The following is a 25,477-nucleotide window of genomic DNA, read 5'->3' as shown; positions in this document are numbered from 1 at the left end:
TATGCCAGTGGTGAGTTCAGCGTGTTCTCAGAAAGCTGGGAATTTCAGCATGTTACTTCTAGTCCAGGGCACGCTCAGTCTAATGGACAAGCAGAGAGAACTGTACAAACTGTCAAGAACATGCTCAAGAAGGCACAAAGCAGCAACGGTGACCCTTACATTGCTCTGCTTGAATACCGCAACACACCGATTGAGGGTGTGGGGTTCTCTCCTGCGCAGCTGTTGATGGGACATCGTCTGAAGTCCAAACTGCCAACATCCACAACCCTACTGACTCCTGAAGGTAATGCTCAAGTACATGACAAGCAAAAGTACAAGCAAATAAAGCAAAAGAGCTACTATGACAGAAATACAATACAGTTGCCAGATCTACATACAGGTGAAAATGTCAGAATACAGAGAGGAGACACTTGGCAACCAGCTGTGGTTGTGAATAGACATCAGCAACCAAGATCCTTCATAGTTCGCACGCCGGATGGAAGAGTCTACAGGAGGAACAGGAAGCATCTACTGAAGACGGGCGAGAGCAAGTTTCCACGTACAGGTGCACAGGACATTTCCACAGATACAGACATGGAAACAAACGACACCAAGAATGATGCAGACCACAAAGACACAGAGGTCACTCGAGAGACTGACATGGATGAAGGACAAGCACAGTCACAGTTGTATCACACACGGTCTGGGAGACAAGTCAAACTTCCAGCTAGATACAGAGACTAGACATACAGTTTGAGCCAAAGTCACACATGTCATAAGTTCCAAGGTGTGAAATAAAAGGTTTATTAGTCTATGTTAGTAAAAGAAAATACACTGCTTTTGGTATTGTAAAATACAATGCAGAATACAGTACAAGGTAAAAAATTTTTTAGTTTGTCATAGTTGTTGCACTGTAAGAAGGGCATACCTAGAGGCATTGTTTTGGTAATTCACAGTGTTGTAAAAAAAATCTTGAGAAGGGGGAGGTAATGTATTGTGTGAGTATTCGTAGCATCAGAGTGCGTATGAAGTCAGGACGTGGAATAAGGGTTTAAAAAAATGGAAGTCTGGTGAATAAACGTTGGTTGTTCAATCTACAAGGTGTCCGAGTCACATCAATATTACAGAACCATTCTCGTAAATACCCCTGGTGAATCCACACTTGGAATACTGCACACAGTTCTATTCTCCCTGCTACAGAAAAGACGAGAGAGGACTAGCAAGACTGGAGAGCTTGAGTGATAACGGAAAGCTGCTTACGCCGCGACTGTGCTAAACGAGAGGGCTCCGACCAAGAGGAAAAAACGGCGCAGGCGTAAAGAGCGAAGAAAGTTCCCGAACTTGCGCATGCGCTCAGCGGACAAACGGCTCGGCGGAACGACGGCAGGTAGGAGGAGGGCTGGGGGTTGGGGCTCTATCGGTACTGGTGTCGGTACTGAGTCTGAGGGAAAACTCCTGTGAGTTCCGGAAATATGATGGCCCCGCAAATTCGGGACAGATTCGGTCCTTTCCCTCTCTGTCAGCCCCACCTCCCTAGTCGGGCTCCACTGAGATTTCTGCTGATCTGCAATGGGGTCGGCGCCATTACTGCTGCGCGTGCGCATTACTAGCAGCGGGACGGATAGATGGGTATCTTATTTGTGGGGATTTCTGGGTAAAGTGGCTGTCATGGGTGACATTTTACCGCTTTCCGCAACAGTCCGTAGGGTGTGTTTCGAAGAGTAAGTGGAGGGAATATGAGTGGATGGGTCTCCCAAACTCTGCCGAGCTCCAGCGACCGAATTCCAACGATTAGGGACTCGCAACAAAAATATCGTTCTGATTTAATCAACAATGAGGAATCTTATCTTCCAGTCACTGAAAATTCCAGTTAGTGCTGTATGGAGAAAGAGAACAAAATCCTTCCATCAGCTTTAGAACAAAGAAGTGCATTGCACAGGAACCGGCCATTCTGCCCACATTATTGTGCCGAACCAGCTAGAAAGCAGATCAGAGTCACACAAATCCCTCCTACATACACCATGTCTATATCCCACCATCCTCCTTGCATCTATGTGCGCATCCAAACTTCTCTTAAAAGCCTCTAATGTATTTGTTTCTACCACCATTCTAGGCAGTGCATTCCAGGCATCCATATTTCTGAGTAAAGAAACTTATCCCTCCCACCCTCCCCCTTAACATACCCCCTCTCACCATCAATGCGTGCCGTCTGGTATTTGACAATTCAACCCCATACACATACCCTCTGTCCAGTCTATCTGTGCCTCTCATAATCTTATAAACATGTATCAAATCTCCCCACAGCCTCCAACGCTCCAGAGAAACCAGCCCAAGTTTATCCAGCCTCTTGTGATAGCACGTGTGTTCTAAGCCAGGCAGCGTCCTCTCCAAAGCCTCAACATCCTAACAAAAGTTGGGTGACCAGAACTGTACTCCAGATGTGGCCAAACCAAACTTTTATAAAGTTGCAACATAACGTTCTGACTTTAGAACTCAGTGCCTCAGCTAATAAAAACAAGCATTCCATGAGCCTTCTTAACCACCTTGTCAACCTGTGAAGCCACTTTCAAGGAGCTATGAACTTCGAACCCAAGATCTCTCTGCTCAGCAACACTATTAAGGGTCTTGTCCTTAACAGTGCACTGTATCCTTATATTTGCCTATTGAGGTGAAACGCCTCACATTTATCTGGGTGAAACTCCAACTGCCATTTCTCAGCCCATATCTGCAACTGATCTACATTCTACTGTGTTGTTTTCCAAATTTACTATCCCACTCATCTATATTTTCATCCAGGTCATTCATAAACATTATGAACAGCAGAAATCCCAGCCCAGATCCCTGTGCAACACCACTAATTACAGACCTCCAGCTCGAATAAGTCACTTCCACCATTACCCTCTTGTCTTCTATGTGCAAACCCGTTCTGAATCTAAACAGCCAACTTGCTGCAGATCCCATGCACTTTAATCTTCTGGATTAGCCTCCCATGAGGGACTTTGTCAAACGCCTTACTAAAATCCATGTAGACAACATCCACTGCCCTATTACCCTCATTAATCCACTGCCCTTCTACCATCATTAATTTCTCTCGTCACCTTGTCAAAAAACGCAATCAAACTGGTAAGCCTTGACTTGCCGTGCTCAAAGCCATTCTGGTTCTCCCTAATTAGGCCATGTGTTTCCAAATGCTTATATATCTTATCCTTGAGAATTTTCTGCAACAATTTCCCTACAACTGACGTGACATTCACTGGTCTATAGTTCCCAGGATTTTCCCTTGTTCCCTTCTTAAGTACAGGTACAACATTATCCACTCTCCAGTCTCCAGGACCTCACCTGTTGTTAGAGAGAACACAAAAATACTGGTCAAGGGCCACCATTAGTAAACTGGGGTAAATCCCATCAGGCCCTGGGGATTAATCCACCTTAATACCCCTCAGAAGGCCCAAATCTTCCTCTTCCTTGACCTCTAAAACTCCGAATACAGGTTGAAGATGGGCAGAAATGGCCCATTCTGATACTGACAGAAAAACAATCAGAATTTGATGGTCAGTCCAGATGACTGATCTGTGCCCAGTTAGAAGAGGAGGAGGTGTTCCTTCAACGTGGGTTGAATTTCGCTGTTACAGTGTGATGTCAGAGCTCACCATAAAGACTCAGATTATCACATCTAAAATGCTGTCCCTCACACATTGATGTCTTTTATAAATCTTACAGGGTTAGAAATGGTGAACAATTTGTGAACGGGAATCGCAAACTCGAGCACCTCAGGTTTGCTGTCTCTGTGCACATTTTTAGGAGTGACCAGAGATTTCCTCTGTAACACCAATATATTTATTGTTGATCCTTGGAGATGAAGAATTCTCTCATTCCAGCTGGGAATTTGCTTTGTGACTGACGTGACTCATTGAAATCCACTAGAACTGACGTGCTGAGAACACTAGGTCTTCAACTGCATTGATTGCACAAGGGAGTCACTATGTCACGCATCTGACTTAATGAATTGCTAGAGAATTGACAGTAGGGAGATACCATTCTCGTTCTGTCATGTAGAAGGGATTCACTCAGTTATCTGACCAACTGGCTCACTGTTCAGTTCACCTTGGGAAGAGGCTGTTCACCTCGGAATGTGGGAAGGAATCCATTCAGTCATCTGACCTATTGACACACTAATCAGTTCACACTGGGAAGATGCCGTTTACTTGCTCAAACTGTGGGAAGGGATTTCCACGGTCATCTCAACTGAAGCTACATCAACGAGTTCACACTAATAAGAAACCATTCACCTGCTCAGACTGTGGGAAAGGATTCAAATCATCATATCAGCTGAAGGTACATGAGCGAGTTCACAGTGGGGAGAGGCCGTTTACCTGCTCAGACTGTGGAAAGGGATTCACTTTCTCATCCAACTTATATAGACATCAGCGAGTTCACACTGGGGAGAAACCATTCACCTGCTCAGACTGTGGGAAGCGATTCACTCGCGCGTCTCACCTGCAGACACATCAGTTAGTTCACACTGGGGAGAAACCATTCACCTGCTCAGACTGTGGGAAGGGGTTCACTCAGTCATCTGATCTTCTCAGACACCAGTCAGTTCACACTGGGGAGTGGTTGTTCACCTGCTCAAATTGTGGGAAAGGATTCAGCCGCTTATCTGCACTGAAAATACATCAGCAAGTTCACACTACAGAGAAGCCATTCACCTGCTCAGACTGTGGTAAGGGATTCATTCAAAGATCCCACCTGCAGGTACACTTGCGAGTTCACACTGGCGAGAGGCCGTTCTCCTGCTCAGACTGTGGGAAGCGATTCATTTGGTCATCTCACCTGTCCAGACACCAGCGAGTTCACTCTGGAGAGAGGCCATTCACGTGTTCCGTGTGTGGGAAAGGGTTTGCTCGGTCATCCCACCTTCAGAGACACCAGTCAATTCACAGTGTGAACAAACCATTCACCTGCTCAGACTGTGGAAAGGGATTTTATCAGTCATCAGACCTACTGACACACCAGTCAGTTCACACGGGAGAGTGGTTGTTCACCTGCTCAGATTGTGGAAAAGGATGCATCTCATCATCTCAACTGAAAGTACATCAGCGAGTTCACACTGGGGAGAAGCCGTTCACCTGCTCAGACTGTGGGAAACGATTCACTCAGTTATCCAACCTACAGATACACCAGCGAGCTCACACTGGAGAAAAACCATTCATCTGCTCAGAATGTGGTAAGCGATTCGCTCAAACATCCCACCTGCAAGTACACCTGCGAGTTCACACTGGCGAGAGGCCATTCTCCTGCTCTGAATGTAGGAAGCGATTTAGTCGGTTATCCGAACTTAAGAGACACTACCGAGTTCACAGTGAGTACAGAGTTTAAATATGCCTCATGCTGGATATTTAACCATCAAAGTTGCTGAATCCAGAGGCAAATTCAAAAGACACTGTTGGTGTTGAACTCAGTAATTATCACTGCTGCCTATCACACACAGTTCGACACCCTGGCCACTACACATAAGCAGAGTTTCTTCTGCTGATGTTCACCTTCAATGGGACTGCAAATTAATATTCTGGATCTGTGATTAATAAATCAGTTCTACTTTAAACTTTGCCTCAGGTAGTTGCTGAATCTACAACTCACCCCATGTGCAGTAGGGAGTCAACTCAGTCCAGCTAGACCAGGGTCCCCAACCTCTGGGCCACGGACCGATACCGGGTCATGAAGCATGCAGGGGGGCAGCGGTAGCCGGAACGCACCCAACATATCTTTAAGAAAAAAGCCAAAGTAAACAAGCTAATTAATTAGGTACGATTGCGTAGAGCAAGTGAAATTGGCAATAGCCTCTGATCTGGGCGGACATTTACGTGCCGGGTGGCACCTAATTAATTAGCTTGTTTATTTCGGCTTTTTTCTTGAAGATGTGCTGGGTGTGTTCCGGCTACCGCTGCACCCCTGCATGCTTCGCAGCCCGGTATCGACCTGTGGCCTGGACGTTGGGGACCACTGTGCTTGACTCTTCCAGTGTTTCTGCTCCATGATAATCCTTTTAAATCCATCCTGCCTGGGGAAGAATATCCTTGTTGGCCAGAAGGGACTACAGTCTACAAATTATTGGATTTGAATGAATCAGGGACAGTGAAAGTAGACAAAAAGAACAACAGTCTACAAATCAGTGGATTCAGATGAATCAGGACAGAAGTAACAGACAATCCAAATGTCTTTGTTTCCCCCCATTTTGTGAACTCTGAACTGACACTTGCTCGGGGATAATCTAATCAGAGCAATTGAATGTGGACCTTAGGAGTTTTAAATGATGACCTGCTGAACCTGAGATCATTCTCATACAAGTAGCTATTCATTACGTAAAGTGCCAGTCCTACCAAAGAAGCAATCTGTAATAATGTGTCTGGGTCACCGGGTTAAAGTAGTTTGGATCAGTCAGAGTTGAAAGGCACAAATGCACAAAGATGGGGTACAGAAACCATGGAACAACATTGGTTGTAGCCCTGGACTAGAGCCAGTAAGAAGGTGACCAAAGTCGGTCAGGTGACCTTGAGCCCATCAGATGGAAATCCATTAGTTCAACTGATGAGGGAAACTGTAAGATTCTGGAGGTTAAAATGTATAATGGTCATAACTCCAGTATGACGTGTCCATAGTTTCGTTTTCTGTGAGTCCACAGTTTCGTTTTCTGTGAGCGTCACTTTATGACGTATGATGTCGGTATAAACAGACATGCGGACAGATTGCTGGAGTCTTTCATTTTGAAGGCAAGAGCAAGAGAGTTAAGACTATGGAATGCGAGCTATCAGGTTATTCAAGCCGGGAGATAAGTGCTTGTTTTGTTCCCTGTGCAAACAAGCTAAGTTTCATGGTCCCTATGAAATTGTGTCTAAAATTAATGATGTAGACTATGTAGTCAAAACACCAGATAGACGAAAGCCAACGCAGCTTTGTCATGTAACATGCTTAAGCTGTATCATGAAAAACAGACAGCAGGTGTGACTGTTGTTGTCAATAATAATGAATCTGACCTCTCTGGGAATTTACTAGATGATCCATCCAAGGCCTATTTTAAACCAAACATTATTTCAGCCAGATTGACAAATTCGACTATTTTGGAAAATATTGATGATAAATTGGCTCATTCACAACCCTAGCAGCAGGAGCAAATGAGGCAGTTGATCATGAAATTTAGGGATTTGTTCCCTGATGTTCCAAAAAGAACAACAGTAACCTCACATCATGTAGATGTTGGAGATGCCAAACCTATAGAACAGCATCCGTATCGCATGAATATTGAAAAATGTAGACTTGCTGAACAAGAAATTGAGTATCTGTTATAATTGATATTGTAAGACATTCTACTTCGGATTGGAGTTCACCTTGTGTCATAGTACCTAAACCAGATGGTAGTATCAGGTTTTGCACTGATTACACAAAGGTGAATGCTATAACGAAAACAGATGCTTATCCAATCCCTGGAGTGGATGATTGTGTAGATAAGGTTGGAAAAGCCAAGTTTCTTACAAAGATCAATCTGTTAAAAGGATATTAGTGTGTTCCATTAACGGATAGAGGCAGAAAAATTTCTGCATTGGTAACACCTGGGTTGTAAGAATACAATGTTCTGCCATTTGGGGAATGAAAAATGCTCCTGGAATATTCCAGAGAATTATTAATTATGTAATTCAAGGGTTGGAAAACACAGACATCTGTATTGTAGATTTGGTCACAGGGAATGAGACTTGGGAAGCCCATATCTCTGCAGTGGAAAAGCTGTTTGAAAGGCTCTCGAAAGCCAACCTTACAAGTTAACTCAGCTAAGAGTGAATTTGGCTATGCTCCTGTGACCTGTCTTGGTTATGTTGTAGGTCAAGGCAGGTTGGCTCCTGTTCAGGCAATTTCTGAGGTTCCCATACCAACCAGTAAAAGGGCTCTTAGAAGATTTCTGGGAACGGTCAGATATTATCGCAAGTTCTGCAAGAACTTTGCTGATATTTCCCTCCCATTGACTAACCTCCTGAAGAAGGATGAAAATTTTGTTTGGACAGAGCCTTGTCAGGTGGCGTTTGATAAATTGAAAGCCATCTTATGTCACCAACCTATGCTCAGGTCACCTGACTTTGCAATGCCATTTTCCATAGCTGTAGATACCAGTGACAAAGCTGCAGGAGCAGTGTTACTACAAATGGATGATTATGATAATATTGACCATCCTGTAGCTTACTTTTCAAAGAAATTCAATGAACATCAAAAGAAATTATTCCACCATAGAGAAGGAATTATTATCACTTATTTTGGCTTTGCAGCATTTTGATCTATATGTTTGCACAGCTCAGAAACCACTTGTGATTTATACAGATCATAATCCATTGGTGTTCTTAAGTAAGCTGAAAAATAAAAATAGAAGGTTGCTGAATTGGTGTTTGATTTTGCAGGATTATGATCTGATGATAACTCACATCAGAGGCAAGGATAATATAATTGCTGATTGTCTTTCTAGATGTTAAACTTGCAATGTAATTTTAATAATGGAGTGGAATTTGATATTTATATATGCTCCTGAAATATTTTATATTAGATTGTAGTTTGCTAATGATAACCGTATATGTAATGTTTCACATATTATAGTTTGTACTTAAAATTTTGTTCTTACAAACCAAAATTTTCTCCTCTTGGGGGGAGGTGTGACATGGCCATAGTTTTGTTTATTGGGAGTCCACTGTTTTGTTTTCTGTAAGCGTCACTTTATGACGTATGATGTCGGTATAAAAAGACACGCGGACAGACTGCTAGAGTCTTTCATTTCGAAGGAAAGAGCAAGAGAGTTAAGACTGCGGAATGCGAGCTATCTGGGAATGGCTCGCTACTGAAAAGGGTAAAGTCTGATACTTACCTATGCCCAAAAGATTGGGTTAATCAACAGCACACTGTGCATTTTGGAGACGTGACTGTCACTTCGTATGATCCATATGTGGATTCATTGGAATATTTTGTGGCAACCACTTTTGTTAACCCTTACATGGTTTCGGGTATTTTATGTTGTAACCACTCATGCTAAGAGATAGTCTGTGACTGTCACCTTGTGATATCTCTACATGGATTTCGGAATGACTCGACTGATAAGATCTTGGGCGACTGTTACTTCGTTTACCCAGTGTGGACCCTGTTGAAGAGTTTGTGATCGCCTCTTCGTTGCATTGTGAATTTACAAGTTTCTCCTCTCACCTACCTTGTGGATTACTGGAACTTTCTAAATTGCCATTCTCAGACTGTGCTTGAGTAAGATTTGTTAACTGTTAATAAGCTTGACTGTTTGGGAGCTACAGATGCATAACACTGTTAACTTCTGTTTAAGATAGTAGTTTGTTTAATTTTCTATATTTTTGAGTAGATGTTAATAAATATAGTGGTTTAATATTAAAACCGGACTCAATTTCTGATCCATTGCTGCTGTTACGTAATACCAGCAACCAGAGACCAACCATCACAGATGAGGAGGACCCCACAAACACGTGGAGATGGGGACCGCAAGGAACACCTGCCCAACGTAGACTCTTTACTGGGTAATACCTTTTCTCTTGATTGACTCTTCATGGAGGGTCAGGGAATTCTAGTGGATATCCACAGTTAGCTAGTTTGTGAACCCACGTGTTCTTTAGCTGAGACAATAAAGGTTACTTGTTGGTAATTACAGATTCTCTGCCTCTCTGATCATGTAATAATTATCATTATTACAAGATCTGTGTAACAAAACTGACATCCCTGTTGGCAGCTCGAAGATAAATCTTTCTTTTCATTTAAGTTGGGCCATGGAGATAGGTAGATAGCAGTTACTAACCCGTATGAAGAATTCAGGAAAATCTGCAAGTTCGAAGGACTTGGATTGATTTGATTGGAAGGGGTTCCTCTAAGAAATTTGCGTTGAGGAACTGGTCAGAATATGAGGGGATGGTTAGTCACCCTGGCTGCAGAGGGAAAACTGCTGGGGATACCCTTTGGAAAATCGCCCAAGGGAAGCTGTGGGGCAGGAAGTTTAAATAATTACTAAAACCAGTCACAATTGGCTGTTGAATTGAGGATTTGATACAATTTCCACAGAACGCTAAGGCAGAACAGCACAGATTAAAAACGGAAAACGAATGTCGGCATAAAGCAGAAGACAAGTGAGATAGATTACTACAGGAAATATTAGAAAATCGGCATTAAGCAGAAGCTGACTGAGCTAGGTTAAACAGAGAACACAAAAGGAGGTGAGAAAGAGTTTGAGAGAAAGGGTTACTATTTACAGGGTCAAAGGAGTGTGGACGATGCATATGAACCAGATTCAGTTGAAGTGTGAGAAATTACTTGAGAAAGTGTGAAAAATGTAAACAAGAGGAAACCCCGAACTAGCAAAAAGTGATGTGGAACAATTAAGGAAACAGTGCAGTGATTTAAAGATGTCAATGAATGTGATTCAGGAATCAGCACAGGAAAGAAAGAGTAACGCTGGCAATCATGTGAAGTGTTTAAAGCAGATACAAAAGCTGCAGGACCAACTTGCTGCACAGCGAAGAATAATATGTGCTTTCGGATCTGAAAGGGGAGGAAGGTGAATTTGGAGATATTGATTGGTAAGATTTCACAGATGAAGCTACTAGGTAATGGTTTTGATAATTACGAATGTTTTAATTTTGCCAAGGAACTCCCACCAACATCCTACCAATGGGAGCACTTTACATTCATGAGATTGGGAGGCAGAAGGAACAACAGATTATGGATTTAACCAAGGACCAGAAGAAAGATAAAGAGTTCAACCAATTAATAGAAGGAGCAGGGTCTAAAATATAGAAAGACAACAAGGGACTGTTTGTTAAAGATGAAGTAATCCTATATCATCTATGGGACATCAGGGGTGCGAAAGCACTCTGGAAAAGATATCGGAAGTGTGCTGGTAGCCTAAGATGAAGGATGACGTGGAGCAGTATGTCAAGAAATGCTTTTCTGTGCAACAGATAATCCTGACAGAAATGTAAAGAAAGGAGCCCTCCAACACACCAGACCAGTGGAAGGGCCTTGGACTAATTTCTAGATAGATTATGTTGGTTCCTTACTGTCCACCCCAGGAGGGTACAATTATATTCTGGTCATAATAGAGACCTTTGTGAAGTGCGGGATGCTTTCCCAGCTAAGAGAAACACAGCAAAGGCTCTGTAAAAGTCTTATTGGAAAGGATATTCACTCGCTGGGGATCAAGGCATATATTTCGCAGCCCAGATAATGCAAGATGTCATGGCAGTTTAAGGGATCAAGCAGAGATTTCATGTACCCTGCAGACCACAGTCTAGTGGAATTGTGGAAAGGATGAATCGAACACTAAAAAATATAATTGCAAAAAATGGTGAAGCAACATGGTAGGTAGTTTTGCCTTATGCCCTGATGATAATAATGAGGAGTACAGAGGCATCTTCAACAGTTTACACCCCTTATAAGCTCATGACTGGAAGGGATATGAAAGGTTTGGAGGAGTTGTTAGGATTAGATTTGTCAGAATGTGAAATTGATGGGATTGTGTTGGAAAAGTGGGTACAACAATTGGTAGAGACAGTGAAAGAGGCCATTTATGTGGCAGCCCACCAAATAGGAAAAAAAGTAGTAAAGCTTACTGTGACTCAAAAGTCAGTCTTATAGTATTAAGCCCAGAACAAAGAGTGATGATTCAAATACACTAACCCACCTCATTTTTAAGTCCAAGGTTTACAGGGGTCTTTGAAATTTTGGACAAAGTAAGTCCTTCAGTGTACAAAGTACTGACTTCGCCATGTAAAAGTGGGTGGTACTATGTCAACCAGCTGAAATGGGTGGGCAAGAAACAGGAATGTTATGACCATTGGCACAGAACAATTGATGTAGCCCTGATTTGGGAGACTTCCAAAATGATGGGAACAGGTCCCAGCAAGGGGTGATTTTCAGTTCCTTCATCCTGAGAACTGGGGGAGTTTTGTCAAAAAAAAAGGAAGAGGAAAATATGCTAGTGCTTGTCTCACCTATCCCGAAATTAAGTTGTGTGAAGAAAAATGGATGCCTTGTGTCTAAACACATTTGGGAGTCCAGATTGGATGGTCTAGAAAAACAAATCGAAAATGTAGACATAAAATAACTTAAAATTTTAACTTGAAATAAGAAGAGAAATTGCCATTGTGTGTTACAGGTTTAATTCAACATGAAGAGAATAATGTATTTTGTTGCAATGGAATTAACCATGACTGGGGCCATGGCCAGTCTTGCTCCAGAGCTATTCCACAAACATATCAACGGTGAGGTCATTGTTTGGAGAACACTCAGTGAACAAAAACAAATCTTCTCAATGGATACGGGTAATGTGGACCAACAAAGGAGAAATGGAGGACTCAGATTTGCATTGTACTGGGTTAGATGGCTTGAGGTACAAAGCTACAATTCCTATGCAATAAAATTCAAGGGGTGGCATTATTCAGTTTCCTAGAGGGGATAATCATAAGTCAGTCTTTAGGTCCGATTACTGAGCAGCCTTCAGGTAATGATGGCCATGGTAAGATTACAGTTCCATGGGATCACACTCAAGTGAATTTTGAGTGGCGTAGTGATCTATACAAGAGGTATGTTGACTGGGCTAGCCACTCCAAGTGTTTCTCAAAGGTTGCATCTATCATTATAAACTGTCCACAGGAGAATATAATACACTGGGAGAGTAGAATGGAGAAAGCCCTAAAGGAGACGGGGAAGAGTTTCTGTCAGGGCCCAGGGCCTTTCCAGGTTTTTAAAACTTAGAAAAATCTCTACCCCACACCCTGAAGTGATGGAAACTACTCCAGACCCTAAATGTAGTGATAACCAGTGTAATACAAAGGGAATAGGATTAGTGTCAGAAGATATGTGGAATTTGTTACTTCAGTACCAGGGTACCAGCGTGTGCAGCTAATTTTTAATCTCACTGAAATAATGGTGCTCACCTACAATGAAGCAATTATTTACTCACCTCTTTGGAGGATAACTAAGCAGTAGTGAATTTAAGTCTGTTAAAAGTAGAAGGGGTAGCAAGAGTCATCACCCGAGATATAGCAGAATTAGAAAGCCAGATACAGTCTCTCCAATAGACAATATGAGATATTACTGGAGAAAATTATAAAGATTAGGTACAAACTATTCAGATAGGTTGAAATGCATCCCAGCTAACTCTGGATGTGGTTAAATTTCTGAAGCCCCTTCTAGGTACAACTAAGATGATTATTGACCGCATAGACCTAATATCTAAGAAAATGCATGAAGCCGAGATCTGTGCTACATATATTAGTTGGTTGCTACCATGATTGGCACTAATTTATTACAACTTGATGCACATGAAGTACCAAACTGGGTATCGGATGAGCAGCTAGAAGAATGGGTCTGCATGGATATCCTTCTGTTCCCCACCAACACATGCTATTGTTATGAATGGTACTGGGAAAGGGATAGATTTATCAAGAGACCACTGGTCCTGTCGGGAAGAAATGACAAAGCAGAAACTTACAAATTGTGGTTTCAGTACTCAAGAAAATTGTTCATTGTCTACTTTGCCTGTGAATAATCTGTCTTTCTTACAATATGCATTGGTGGAACAGACATTATACAGCAACAGTGGACACAAGTTATACAAAGCTATATGCCCTTTGGAAAGTCACTATGTTGCCATTGGGAATGCGACATTAGATCTGGCCATTGGAGGATAAACTTTGCCTCAGCCAGCAGGAGACAGTAATGAAGGAGAACGTCAAGATCCTATGCTCTGATGTGGATCAATATCTGTGGGACTAGATTGTTACTGAGTTGCCACTAGTTCCTCACTTGACTGCAAACTAGACAAGTGTTGTTGAGGGGGCAAGGGAGATGATCCATCAATGGACTAAACACACTAAAATAATTAAAACACATGCTGGTAAGGCAAATGAAATATTGTGGGAGCTAGCCTTTTGGAGTAAGTTTTGGAATTGGGGAACAAATGTTGAAATACATCCATGGGTGAGAATAGTATTGCATGCTGCTGTAATACAAATTGTATGTACACTGATATCAACTGAGAAGGTGAAGGCTGAAATAATGCAAAACCTAGGATAATATTTTCATGAAACAGTAGAGACTGAAGTGTGTAAATTTAGGAAATAAGTGTTAGTATAATTTATAGAATGTAAATGTTGCACACCAACTGGGGTTCCTTGGAAGCCAACTGAATGAGAGGAGGAAAGGATCCTAAGATAAATATCTTTCGATCAAGAGTAGGGAGATCTTGGCCAGAAGGAACAGCAGTTTACAAATCCGTGGATTCAGATGAATCAAGGACAGGGGACGCAGATGAACTAATTGTCTTTGTTTCCCCCATTTTGTGAACTCCGAACTGATTCTTGCTGTGGGGTAATCTAATCACAGCAATTGGATGTGGACACAAGGAGCTTCAGATAATGACGTGCGAAACCTGAGACCATTCTCAGATGAGCTGCTATTTATTATGTAAAGTGCCAGACCTACCAAAAAAGCAATCTGTAATCTCATTAGACTGAGTGTCTACGTCGCCTAGTTTAACTGGTTTGGACCAGTCAGAGTTGGAAGACACATATACAGAAGGCAGGGGTGGGAGGAGGGAGAAAGCATGGAACAACATTGGTTGTAGCCCTGGACTAGAACCAGTAAGAAGTTGACCCAGGTAGGTGTTACGGTCTGTCTGTCTGTCTGTATCTTGTTTTACGGCGGTTGGCATCCAGCTTAATGGTGCATTACCGCTACCCTCTGCTCCAGAATGTACACTTCACCCTCCCATCTTTGACCATCCTAGTATCCTATTCCTGTTTATTCGTCATATTCTATAAAAAACCCCTGTACCCCTTAAAAACGCTAAAAATACCCGGACTTGTGCTCTCTCACCCATGCCCAGCAACCTTTTTAATGTAAATTCCTGCATCCCCAACTCCCTTAATTTATTTCTCATCATCTCTCTCTGTATCCCATACTTCCTGCAACTCAGAACTACATGTTCTACTGACTCCTCTTCCTGACATTCCTCACACAATCCTGTCTGGTGTTTCCTTATCATTTTCAATGTTTTGTTTAATGCACAGTGCCCCAGCCTTAACCTAGTCCACACAATTTCCTCTCTTCTGTTTCCATTACCTACCCTAGTAACTGCAATACTCTTTTGTATTTGATATAAATGCCTCCCTTTCCCCTCCCTGTCCCATCTTTCTTGCCACATTCGGTTGACTTTTTCCCAGATTACACACTTAACCTCTGCTTTACTGATACTAATGTGCATTTCCACATTTTCTTTCTTTAACGCCCTCTTTGCCAACTCATCCACCCTCTCATTCCCCTTCACCCCTACATGTGCTGGAACCCATAGAAATTTTACCTGACCTCCCTGATTTGCAATTCTTGTAACTAACTGAAGGACTTCATAAAGTACATCTTGCCGACTGTTTGTGTGAAAAGACCTTAAACTTGCTAGAACTGAGGATGAATCTGAACATATCAATGCTTTGGATGGTCTGGCTTTCTGCACCCATTGCAATGCAACCAACACTGCCAGCATCTCCACTGTAAACACCCCTAACTTATTAGATGTTCTTCTGCTGATTCCAATTTCTTTCGCTGGTATTACCACCCCAAACCCTGTCACTCCTGTTTCAGGTTCCTTCGCACCATCTGTATAAATGTGAGTATAATCACTATACTTTTCCATCACATGACAGTTAAATGCATTTACCAAATCTGTTTTATATCTTTCTTTCCTTTTTACCTCTAACAAATGCCAGTCTATGTCAGGCCATACAAGCTTCCATGGAGCTACAACCAGATAAACTACTGAAGGACTTATCCTCAGATCAAACACTCCACATTCTTTCGCGATATCATTCCCTACCCGACTAAAGGTATCCCTCTGAAACCTCCCATTTTCCCAGCACTCCTGCAACACTCCTTTAGTAGGGTGAGAATCATTGTGCCCCTGCAAGTTAGCCCAGTAGTTTGCCATCAGTTGCATCCTTCTTAGTTCCAAAGGCATTATTCCCATTTCTACCTGTAGGGCTGACACTGGTGACATTTTAAAAGCCCCACTGCACACTCTCAAGGCCTGAGCCTGAATCACATCCAGTTTACTTATAAGAGACCTAGCTGCTGATCCATATACTATATTTCCATAATCCAATACAGATCTTACTAAAGCCACATACATTCTCTTCAAAGCTGAACAACTTGCTCCCCATTCCCTACCAGTCAAACATCTCATCACATTTATTACTTTTTTACATTTCTCCTCAACTTTCCTGATATGGTCTGCCCATGTTAATCGTGAATCAAATATAACTCCCAGAAATTTAAATGACGCAACCCTTTCTAATTCAACCCCATACATCCTTAACTTCTTCCCTACCTCAACCCTTTTCCTGGTAAAAAAAATACAGTTTGAGTTTTATCTACTGAAAATCTACATCCCCAATCATAACCCCACTCCATCACTTCATCAATTGCTTCTTGTAGTTTCCTGATTATATAGTCCATGTTCCTGCCTCTTTTCCACAAGGCCCCATCATCCGCAAACAGTGACCTACCTATATCCACTGGTACCTTTGTGAAGACATCATTGATCATAATCATGAAAAGTAATGGGCTAATCACACTACCTTGAGGTGTGCCATTTTCCACTATGTACTGTTTTGATAATTCTGATCCAATCCGAACTTGATTTTTTCTACCAAACAAAAAATCTTTAATCCAATTAAAAACTCTCCCACCAACCCCCATCTTGTGCAGTTTAATTAATAATCCTTCCTTCCACATCATATCATAGGCTTTTTCAATGTCAAAGAACACTGCCACTACTGACTCTCTATTTGCCTGGGCCTTCCTTATTTCAGTCTCTAACATAATCACTGAGTCCATGGAATTCCTTCCCTTTCTAAAACCACTCTGATAACTTGCCAGCATTCCCCTTTTCTCAAGCTCATATGATAACCTTTCTGTTATCACCCTTTCCATTATCTTACATATACTTGATGTTAATGCAATTGGTCTGTAGCTAGTGGGTTTTGACAGATCTTTGCCAGGCTTCCTTATTGGAATTACTACTGCTTCTTTCCATGCACTTGGTAATCTTCCCTCCTCCCACACTCTGTTATAAAAATGCAGCAACTTCAAGAGCGCTCCTTCTCCTAGATTTTTTAGCATCACAGAGCATATCAGATCTTTCCCTGGGGAGGTTGGTCTCGATCTCTTTATTGCTCTCACCATTTCTGCTAATGTAAATGGATCATCAATTATATCATCTGTTCCTTCCCTCCTGCTTAACACACCTGGGTGTTGGCTCATTATTCTTTCCCTCCTTCTTCTCCCTTCTTCAGACAAGTTTTCTGAACTGTGTATCAGTACAAATGACTTGGCCATGACCTCAGCCTTATCCCTACTGGAGACTGCAGTTTCCTCCTCAGATATCATTACTGGATATTCCCATTCCCTTCTATCTCCTCCCATCCTCTTAATCATTCCCCATATCTCTCCCACAGGTGTTGTTCTTCCTACCTTGTCACAAAAACTCCTCCAACTTGCCCTTTTAGCTTGACGTATAGTTCTTCTCACCACTGCCTGTGCTTTCTTATATTGAACCAAATGCTGCATATTATGGGTTCTTTTAACTAGCCTGAATGCTCTATTTCTGTTTTTTACAGCCTGACAACATTCCTCTGTCCACCATGGTACCAGTTTTCTATTCATCCTATTTTTACTCCTAGGTATAGACCCTTCTGCTGCCATGATAATTGCTGAAGTCACCTGACTGTTTAATTCATCTACATTTCCAGAAATATCAATCTTTGTCAACCCTTCTTCACTCAACTTCTGGAACTTACCCCAATCAGCTTTTTCAAACACCCACTTTGGGGTTCCGCCACCTGGTCTAACTTCAACTCTTTCACCCACTGAACACAAAACTGGGTAGTGATCACTGCCTACTGTTGAAGCAGTCCAAACTCCCCAGTTACTGATGCCAGCCAAGGTATTAGACACTAACGTAATATCTAACACTGACTCAGTTCCTGTTGTTATATCTATCCTTGTGCCGCTACCATCATTCATACACACCAAATCCCTTTCTTCCATCAAATCTTCAATTACCTTTCCATTTGGATCTGTAATCTGATCCCCCCATATTGTGCTATGAGCATTGAAATCTGCACACCACACTACTTTGTCTGTTTTGTCCTTGTATCTTTAATAGGCTGTCCAAATCCAACCTTTTACATGGATTGTAGTAGTTAATTATAACCACTCCCTCCCTTCTCTCCCACACTTCCACCACTATGTATTCCTGATCATCTCCTTTCTCCAGTACCCTATATGGTATACCTTGCTTGATTAACATAGCACAACCCCCTCCTCCCCCTAGATTTCTATCTTTCCTTATCATTGTATACCCATATACCACAAAGTCTAAAGTTGGTTTCAACCAAGTTTCCTGAATACACACTACATCCGGTTTTACAACCATTTCTTTAATAAAGTGCTTGAATTCCTGGCTATTGGCCAGTAAGCTCCTTGCATTCCATTGTAAAAGAATCACCATAATTAGTATTAACCAACACATGACACTTCCTGGCTTGACTGATTACTGAGGTTCTCCCTCACTTCCTCCCATGTCAGTCCCACTAACCCTAAATGGTTTACTGCTGCTTTTACCATCAGCTGAATTTTGTCACTTTTTGACTTTACCTCAGCAGTACTATTAATCACTCCTGCAATGAATGTTACTAGAGCCTTTTTGTCTACATAAATCCTGTCATTTGTTCTTTGTTGCATCTCTCGTATCCCTATTGCTCCCTGTTCATTAGGAGCATTATTCTGTTCTCTTGACATTCTTACAGCTTCTGCATAAGTGATCTTTCTTTTCACTCTTATTTCTTGAATTTTAGTCTCCCGTCTCACAACCTCACACCCACTATATGCAACATTATGAGCTCCTCCACAATTGCAGCATTTTGGTTGAACTCCTGTTCCGCACTTTCCATATTCATGATCACCCCCACATCTAGCACATCTCCTCTGCCTTTTACAGTTTTTAGCCACGTGTCCAAACCTTTGACAATTATAGCACCTCAATGGCTTTGGCACATACACCCTTACTGGGTAACTCATGAAACCCAGGAACACCTTCCTTGGCACTCTTTCTTCTTCAAATTCAATCAATACTGATTCACTTTCCTTTTTCACTCCCTCCTTTGTTGTTTTCAGTCTTTGAACATTCATTACTTTCCCTCCTTTGATATTCCTCTTTATCTCCTCCATATTTATACTCATTGGTATCCCCGTGATCACTCCTTTACAACCACTGTTATGTGCTCCCACCCTCCCAGTGTATTCCACCTTGCATTTTCCTATCTCTTTTAGCTTGAGTGCTTTCTCAAGTTGTTCCTCATTCGCACATCTTACCAATAAGTTGCCATCATTAAGGACTTTTGCAAATACTATTTCCCCTATCTTATTTGTCAGAGTTGTTGTTAGCACAAACGGGTTAATTTTCTTCATATGTCCCTGAGCCTTCTCATTAAACCTAATTATGACAACACCTCCTCTCTGAGCTTGTTCATCTTCCTCACTTTCAGAGCTTTCTCCACTATCATTTCTTATTCTTTTATTCCCTTTGTCTTGGTTTTTATTCATCCGACCCCTCACTACCTCCTCATTCCCTTTATTTCTCCCTTCACAATAATCCACCTCTCCCCAGCTGCCTACCTCTGGTCCCAAGTCTCTATCCCTCTCCTTCTCCACTTTCTTTCCCTCAACCCCGCCTCTTATCTTGTCCGCCATTACCGGACCCACACGACCCCCTCCTAGCAATTTCTGTTCCTTCCCCACTCTCTTTCCCTCAACAGGTTCCAAAACACACTCACGCATCAAGCAAAACACAGCCAGCTTCCAGCAGCAGCCCACACTCCGTCAAGATCCACCTTCTCCAGCCGTGGCTAGGTGCTACGGTCCTGATCAGCGATTCCCTTTAAATTTCCTTTGTGTCACGATCGGGACCGTTGACTCCTTGTTCTCCTTTATTCATTGTTTCCCCGTGTTTCTGGGGTTCTGTAATTAAAGGTGCTTGATTCTCAGCTGAACCAGCACTATATAGTGTCGGGCTCCCAGCTGCTTGGGGGCAGATTGTTACCGAAGCAAGTCATTCTTGTTAGAACAAGCCAAGTTACAGCGCCGGTCGCGAGTTCCAGTCGCCTATATTGCCTCGCTGGACCGGGTTTATCAAGTTAACCCACCGGAGTGAGGCACTAGCTGTTGTTTTGGTTCCGGCGCTGAGGCGTGAGCTCGTGGCTTCTTGGAGCCACTTCGTGTTAAGTTAAATAACTGTCTATCGTTGCGTGGTTTTTGTCTCTTCGTGTCCTCGCCTCCATTGAGTAGGTCTAGCCGTTTATGTTACTCTGAATTGGGGAATCTTATCTCTCTGTTCTGCGTCTTGTGTCTAAAGGCTGATTTATGCTTCTGCGTAGTAGTCTATGCCGTTGTGAGCATTTATGCTTGTGCGTTGGTGTGTAATTCACTGCCAAACGCCAGTTGGTGGTGGGGTTTCTGTGCCACTGTTGTTTCTTTGTGTTGAAACTCCAACCATTTATTTCGTGTCAGTGAGACTAGCAGTCACCATTCGAGTTTTAGCTTCAGGTGGAAGTCAACAGGCTGTAGCAGCTAGCTACAAACTGGTGTCAAGCACAGGGTCCTCCATAATTTTAGAGGTCTGCCAGAGTTCCTTCCCCGCCCTTCAGTCGCCCAATGGAAAGCTATTGCGGCGTAGGAGGAAATGTGATTCTACCAAGAGGTCCAATCACAGTTGTTGCGGTCTGCATTGCCGCAACGCGTAGTTCAGACATCCCACCCTGCAAAATCTTATTTCAGGGGGGTAGCACCCCCCCCTCCCGCGCAACAGCATATTTCTTCTCCCTCCCCCCCCCCCCGTCGACCTCCAAGGGTGTATGTAATACTTTGCTTAGTGATTTTTGTCTAATCTGTAAACCATGTTGGGTATATGCAGCAAATGTGACATTAAAATATGTACTTACACTGTCATATTTATTCTATTACAACTTTAAGCAAGTGTACGGGGAGTTTGGTCTCATCAGGTAGGACAGCAATAGCGTAGCTCCTTAGCAGCTAGCCAGCTAGTTTAAATAACGTTAGCTATGCTGTAATGACACCTGTTAAACTCACTTCAACATGTCTTTTACATTTTAACCCACCATGGGCAATAGAAAAGCCAGCGAGCAACACATTATTTTTGAGGTCTACTGTAAAGCCCGCCCACAGCGAAAACTGTTAGGTCTACTTAGCAGGGGTCCCCAACATTTTTTTGCACCGCAGACCGGTTTAATATTGACAACGCAACACACATCGAACTTGCTGGTGAACGCAGCAGGCCAAGCAGCATCTGTAGGAAGAGGTACAGTCGACGTTTCAGGCCGAGACCCTTCGTCAGGACTAACTGAAGGAAGAGAGTAAGGGATTTGAAAGTTGGAGGGGGAGATCCAAAATGATAGAAGACAGGAGGGGGAGGGATAGAGTCAAGAGCTGGACAGGTGATGGGCAAAAGGGGATATGAGAGGATCATGGGACAGGAGGTCCGGGAAGAAAGACGGGGGGGGGCCCAGAGGATGGGCAAGAGGTATATTCAGAGGGACAGGGAGAAAAAGGAGAGTGAGAGAAAGAATGTGTGTATAAAAATGAGTAACAGATGGGGTACGAGGGGGAGGTGGGGCATTAGCGGAAGTTAGAGAAGTCAATGTTCATTCCATCAGGTTGGAGGCTACCCAGACGGAATACAAGGTGTTGTTCCTCCAACCTGAGTGTGGCTTCATCTTAGAGGAGGCCGTGGGTAGACATGTCAGAATGGGAATGGGATGTGGAATTTAATATTGACAATATTCTTGTGGACCGGCCGACCGGGGCGGGGTGTGTTAATCACGACCGGAATATAGGTGATAAGTCAATAGCATCATAACATTTTAAGTAACGTTTGGATATTAAACACACAGCGCATATTTTCCCCGTATGAACACACAAAATCATTGCAACGCACCAATATCGCTGAATCAATGGGAGCCCTGGGCTTGTTTTCCTGTAACAAGACGGTCCCAGCAAGGGGTGATGGGAGACAGCGATACTCGAAGGGGGTTCCAGTCTGTTCCGCAATTTAGTTTTCGTTGCATTCATTGCGGAAAACTCTGATATGATGTTGAAATGGAAGCAACGTTTTTAGTGCTTTCGTGGCTATCTCAGGATATTTAGCCTTGACTTTGATCCAGAATGCCCGCAGAGAAGTTATGTCAAACATACTTTTCAGCTCGCCGTCATTTACAAGCTTGAGGAGTTGATCTTTTTCCCGCGCTGACATGGATGACGCGCGGGTAATGACCTTGCGTGCGTTCGAGTTCAACAGTGCGTGACAGGGAATGAGGAAAGGTGCAAATGACTCGTATCGTTTCATATCGCCAAATCATATTGTTTCTTCACGGCCCGGTGGTTGGGGACCACTCTTAGTACGAAGAGAGACCAATCAGGATGCTGGCGCTCGCTCTCACTCTCCCTCTCCCTCTCAAAAAAAAATCTATTTCCGAGATATTGTATATAATTTCCGAGCGTCAGGGAGCCACTATCGATATGCGGGAGACTCCTGGATCTTCCGGGAGAGCTGGGATGTCTGGCGCAGTTCCATTTTCGGGGAGGTGTGCGTCAGGTTACGGTGTAGGGTACTCAGCTACGCCGTACCTACGTGTCGATTTGACGCACAAGTGTATATAAATTGGCCTTGAGTCCCAGCCCTATGTCCTGTACCCTAGGAGGGGTCCTGACTCGGTTCTGTGTCCAAGGCTCTGAGGGTCCAGTCTGTGGCCAACTTTAAGGTGAGTCATCTTTCATAGCTTGCTTGTGAATAAACAGTTGCTGTCGTGAATGATCAGCGTCTGCTCTCTCTTACCCACAAACTTGCTTCTGTGCAACATTTGGTGCTGTGAGCAGGGTTCAGTAAGTATAACAGGAGTTCACAATGTTCAGGGTTAAGTGTAAGCATAAGAGTTCCACCTGCAGGGTGTCCTGAGTCCTGGGATAGAGTGATGATAGTGTGGGGTTCGGTAGTCTCTCCTATCTCCTAGCAGATCATGACAAGCCAGTGGATTGGTCATACAGCTTGGACTCTCACGGGGAGAAGACAGGGCATCACATTGCTGACCATGTTTGCCTTCCCAGATGGTTGGGTGGGGGGGGGGTGCAAAGGGATGCTTTTTGGCTGCTGGTGGCCTTCTTACGGCACCAACATGGGATGATTGTACAGAGAGAGCAGGAGATAACAAGATTAAAGAATGAAGTGGAAGTGCTGCAACAGCACTGCACAGACCCAGGCCAGGGATCTAGAAACTAAGGGCACAGAGATAGCTTCCCAACTAATGAAGGTGCAGACATTAGAAGCAGCTGCCAACCAGATCCTGCTAAGGTCCAAGCGTTGACAATGCACAGAACTGACTCCAACACGTGGCTGTGGAATGGAGATATCTGTCCTGTTAGTGAGGATGTAGAAATGGAAGAAGAGCAGTGTTTCAATTAGGCACCCCCTCCCCATTACCACGAATCAACACAGGTCAATCCAGTATCCTGTACCTGGCATGGGGCCTTTCTGTCTCCTTCCCTCCAGGAAGAGGAACAAGGACAAGTGAGAGAGATGAGTACAGCTCCTAAGATGGCAGAGCCTGGAGAGTTTTCTACAAAGGAACTGTTAGGATTGGGGGATAGGGACTGGCAGAAGTTGTGTGAACCTCTGGCCACGTGGTTGTTGAGGATATGGGATGAGGTGGGTATTGGAGTGAGCCTGTCTAACAGAGTTGGGAATCCTGGAAGGACTGTCATCCCCAAACACAGTTAATACCACCCAGAGGATGCCACACGATTCCCTTAGAAGCAATGCCTCAATAGGGGTTCAGGTGGTAGTGGTGGTTAAGATATGGTATGCTTCTCTCCTTGAGTGGAATTTACAGTCCTGGGTTGAGTGGTGTACAGTAGAGAATGGGACTATGTCCCAACAAGAATGAACTTTAGTTATAGGCTTGTACAATGGTAAAAATAGTAATAACCCGCCAGAGGGTTCTAAACTAACCCCTACCACGGTAGGGCATTTGGTTGCAACAGTGCATCCTGATGTGAAAGGAATAGTGTTTCTCTTAATGGGATCAGCAGTTGGTAGAACTGTAGAGGACCCCATTCATGCTGGAAGGGTTGGAGTATGTGGAAAAGGGTACACAGCTGGCTCCAGAAGCTGGATGAGAAGGTGAGGGTTGGGTGATTCCATACACCATCAGCAGATTAAGATGCACCATATTGAAGCCAACACATCTCGGAAACCGCAGCGGCTTTATATAATACTGCAGTAGATAGAGCATCACCAGCCTGTATGGTCACGGTGTGTTCCGAGGAGGAGGATTGTGGTTGCCTGGTGATCTGGGAGCACTACAACAGTAAGCATCCAGGAGTGGATGGAAGCTGAAAGGGTGGTGTTATGATGAGGCCAAAGCAGCGACTGTTAACTGCCCAACCTGCCAGGGGTTGGCCAGCAGGTCCCTTGGGATATATTCGCAGGGCTATGGGAGCTGGTCAGATCTGTTCCATTGGACCTCTGCCGTGACAAAATAAAAAGCTGTATTCCCTGTCCTGGTGGCAGTGCTGCGTGACCATGCTGACCAGGAAAACACAATTAAATGTTTATAGCATTTGCCATTCGTGCATGGGGTCACATGGGAGAGTCAGTCGGCCAAGCGTTCACATTTTATGGGAGCTAGGGTCCACTAAGGTAGGTGATTGTGGCATGTGGACTAGGGAATGCGTGATGGCAATACATCAAAGTTGCTGGTGAATGCAGCAGGCCAGGCAGCATCTCTAGGAAGAGGTTCAGTCGATGTGCATGGTGGGTAGATTTACCAGGGGAGGCAGGAATGCCATGGCTGAATACCCAATGACTAACCACGATAGTGAGTTTGTGTCTCCCTACATTGAAGTTGACCTGAGGTGAGAGGTACGTTAACACGTTCTTGTGGATGGCCTAAGAATATGCAAACAGAACAAACGTGTCAGATTGCTGAACCCTCCACCACCTCCACCCCCCCACTGCAGAAGGACTGCCATTGACACCAATTCACTTTGATGACAAAGAAACAGACTGCTGGGGGAATTTGTCTGGTTGCTTGGGTTTTAGCATTCTGTTTGGGGTGGGGGGAACCAGGAGAGTGTAATCTATTCCAACCAACCTCACCCCAGAGTAAGGTAGCTACTTTAAAGAGTCTTATCCTTAGTGACCCTTGTAAACTGAGTGCTTTAAGGGCTGGTATTTCCCTGCAGACAATTTGTTGAACACAAGGGTCCCAACTGTTTCCGACAAGGAAGGGTACAGAATACTGGTGCAGATGATATGACAGGCACAGGTCCA

At 43.5% G+C, this 25,477-nt stretch overlaps 1 protein-coding gene across 1 annotated transcript in view; it reads left to right on the top strand.

Moving 5' to 3' along the window:
• LOC134357476 (zinc finger protein 850-like) overlaps positions 1–25,477 on the top strand; it is an 84,124-nt gene that overhangs the window by 49,107 nt on the left and 9,540 nt on the right. The window contains exons 3-4 of the mRNA XM_063069098.1: positions 1,232–1,366; positions 4,160–5,302. Coding sequence (XP_062925168.1) covers positions 1,232–1,366; positions 4,160–5,302 — 1,278 coding nt within the window. The remainder of the gene's footprint in view (positions 1–1,231; positions 1,367–4,159; positions 5,303–25,477) is intronic.

Source organism: Mobula hypostoma, chromosome 2 (genome assembly GCF_963921235.1).
Source record: "Mobula hypostoma chromosome 2, sMobHyp1.1, whole genome shotgun sequence".
Taxonomy (NCBI): domain Eukaryota; kingdom Metazoa; phylum Chordata; class Chondrichthyes; order Myliobatiformes; family Myliobatidae; genus Mobula; species Mobula hypostoma.
This window is presented reverse-complemented; position numbering and strand designations above follow the sequence as displayed.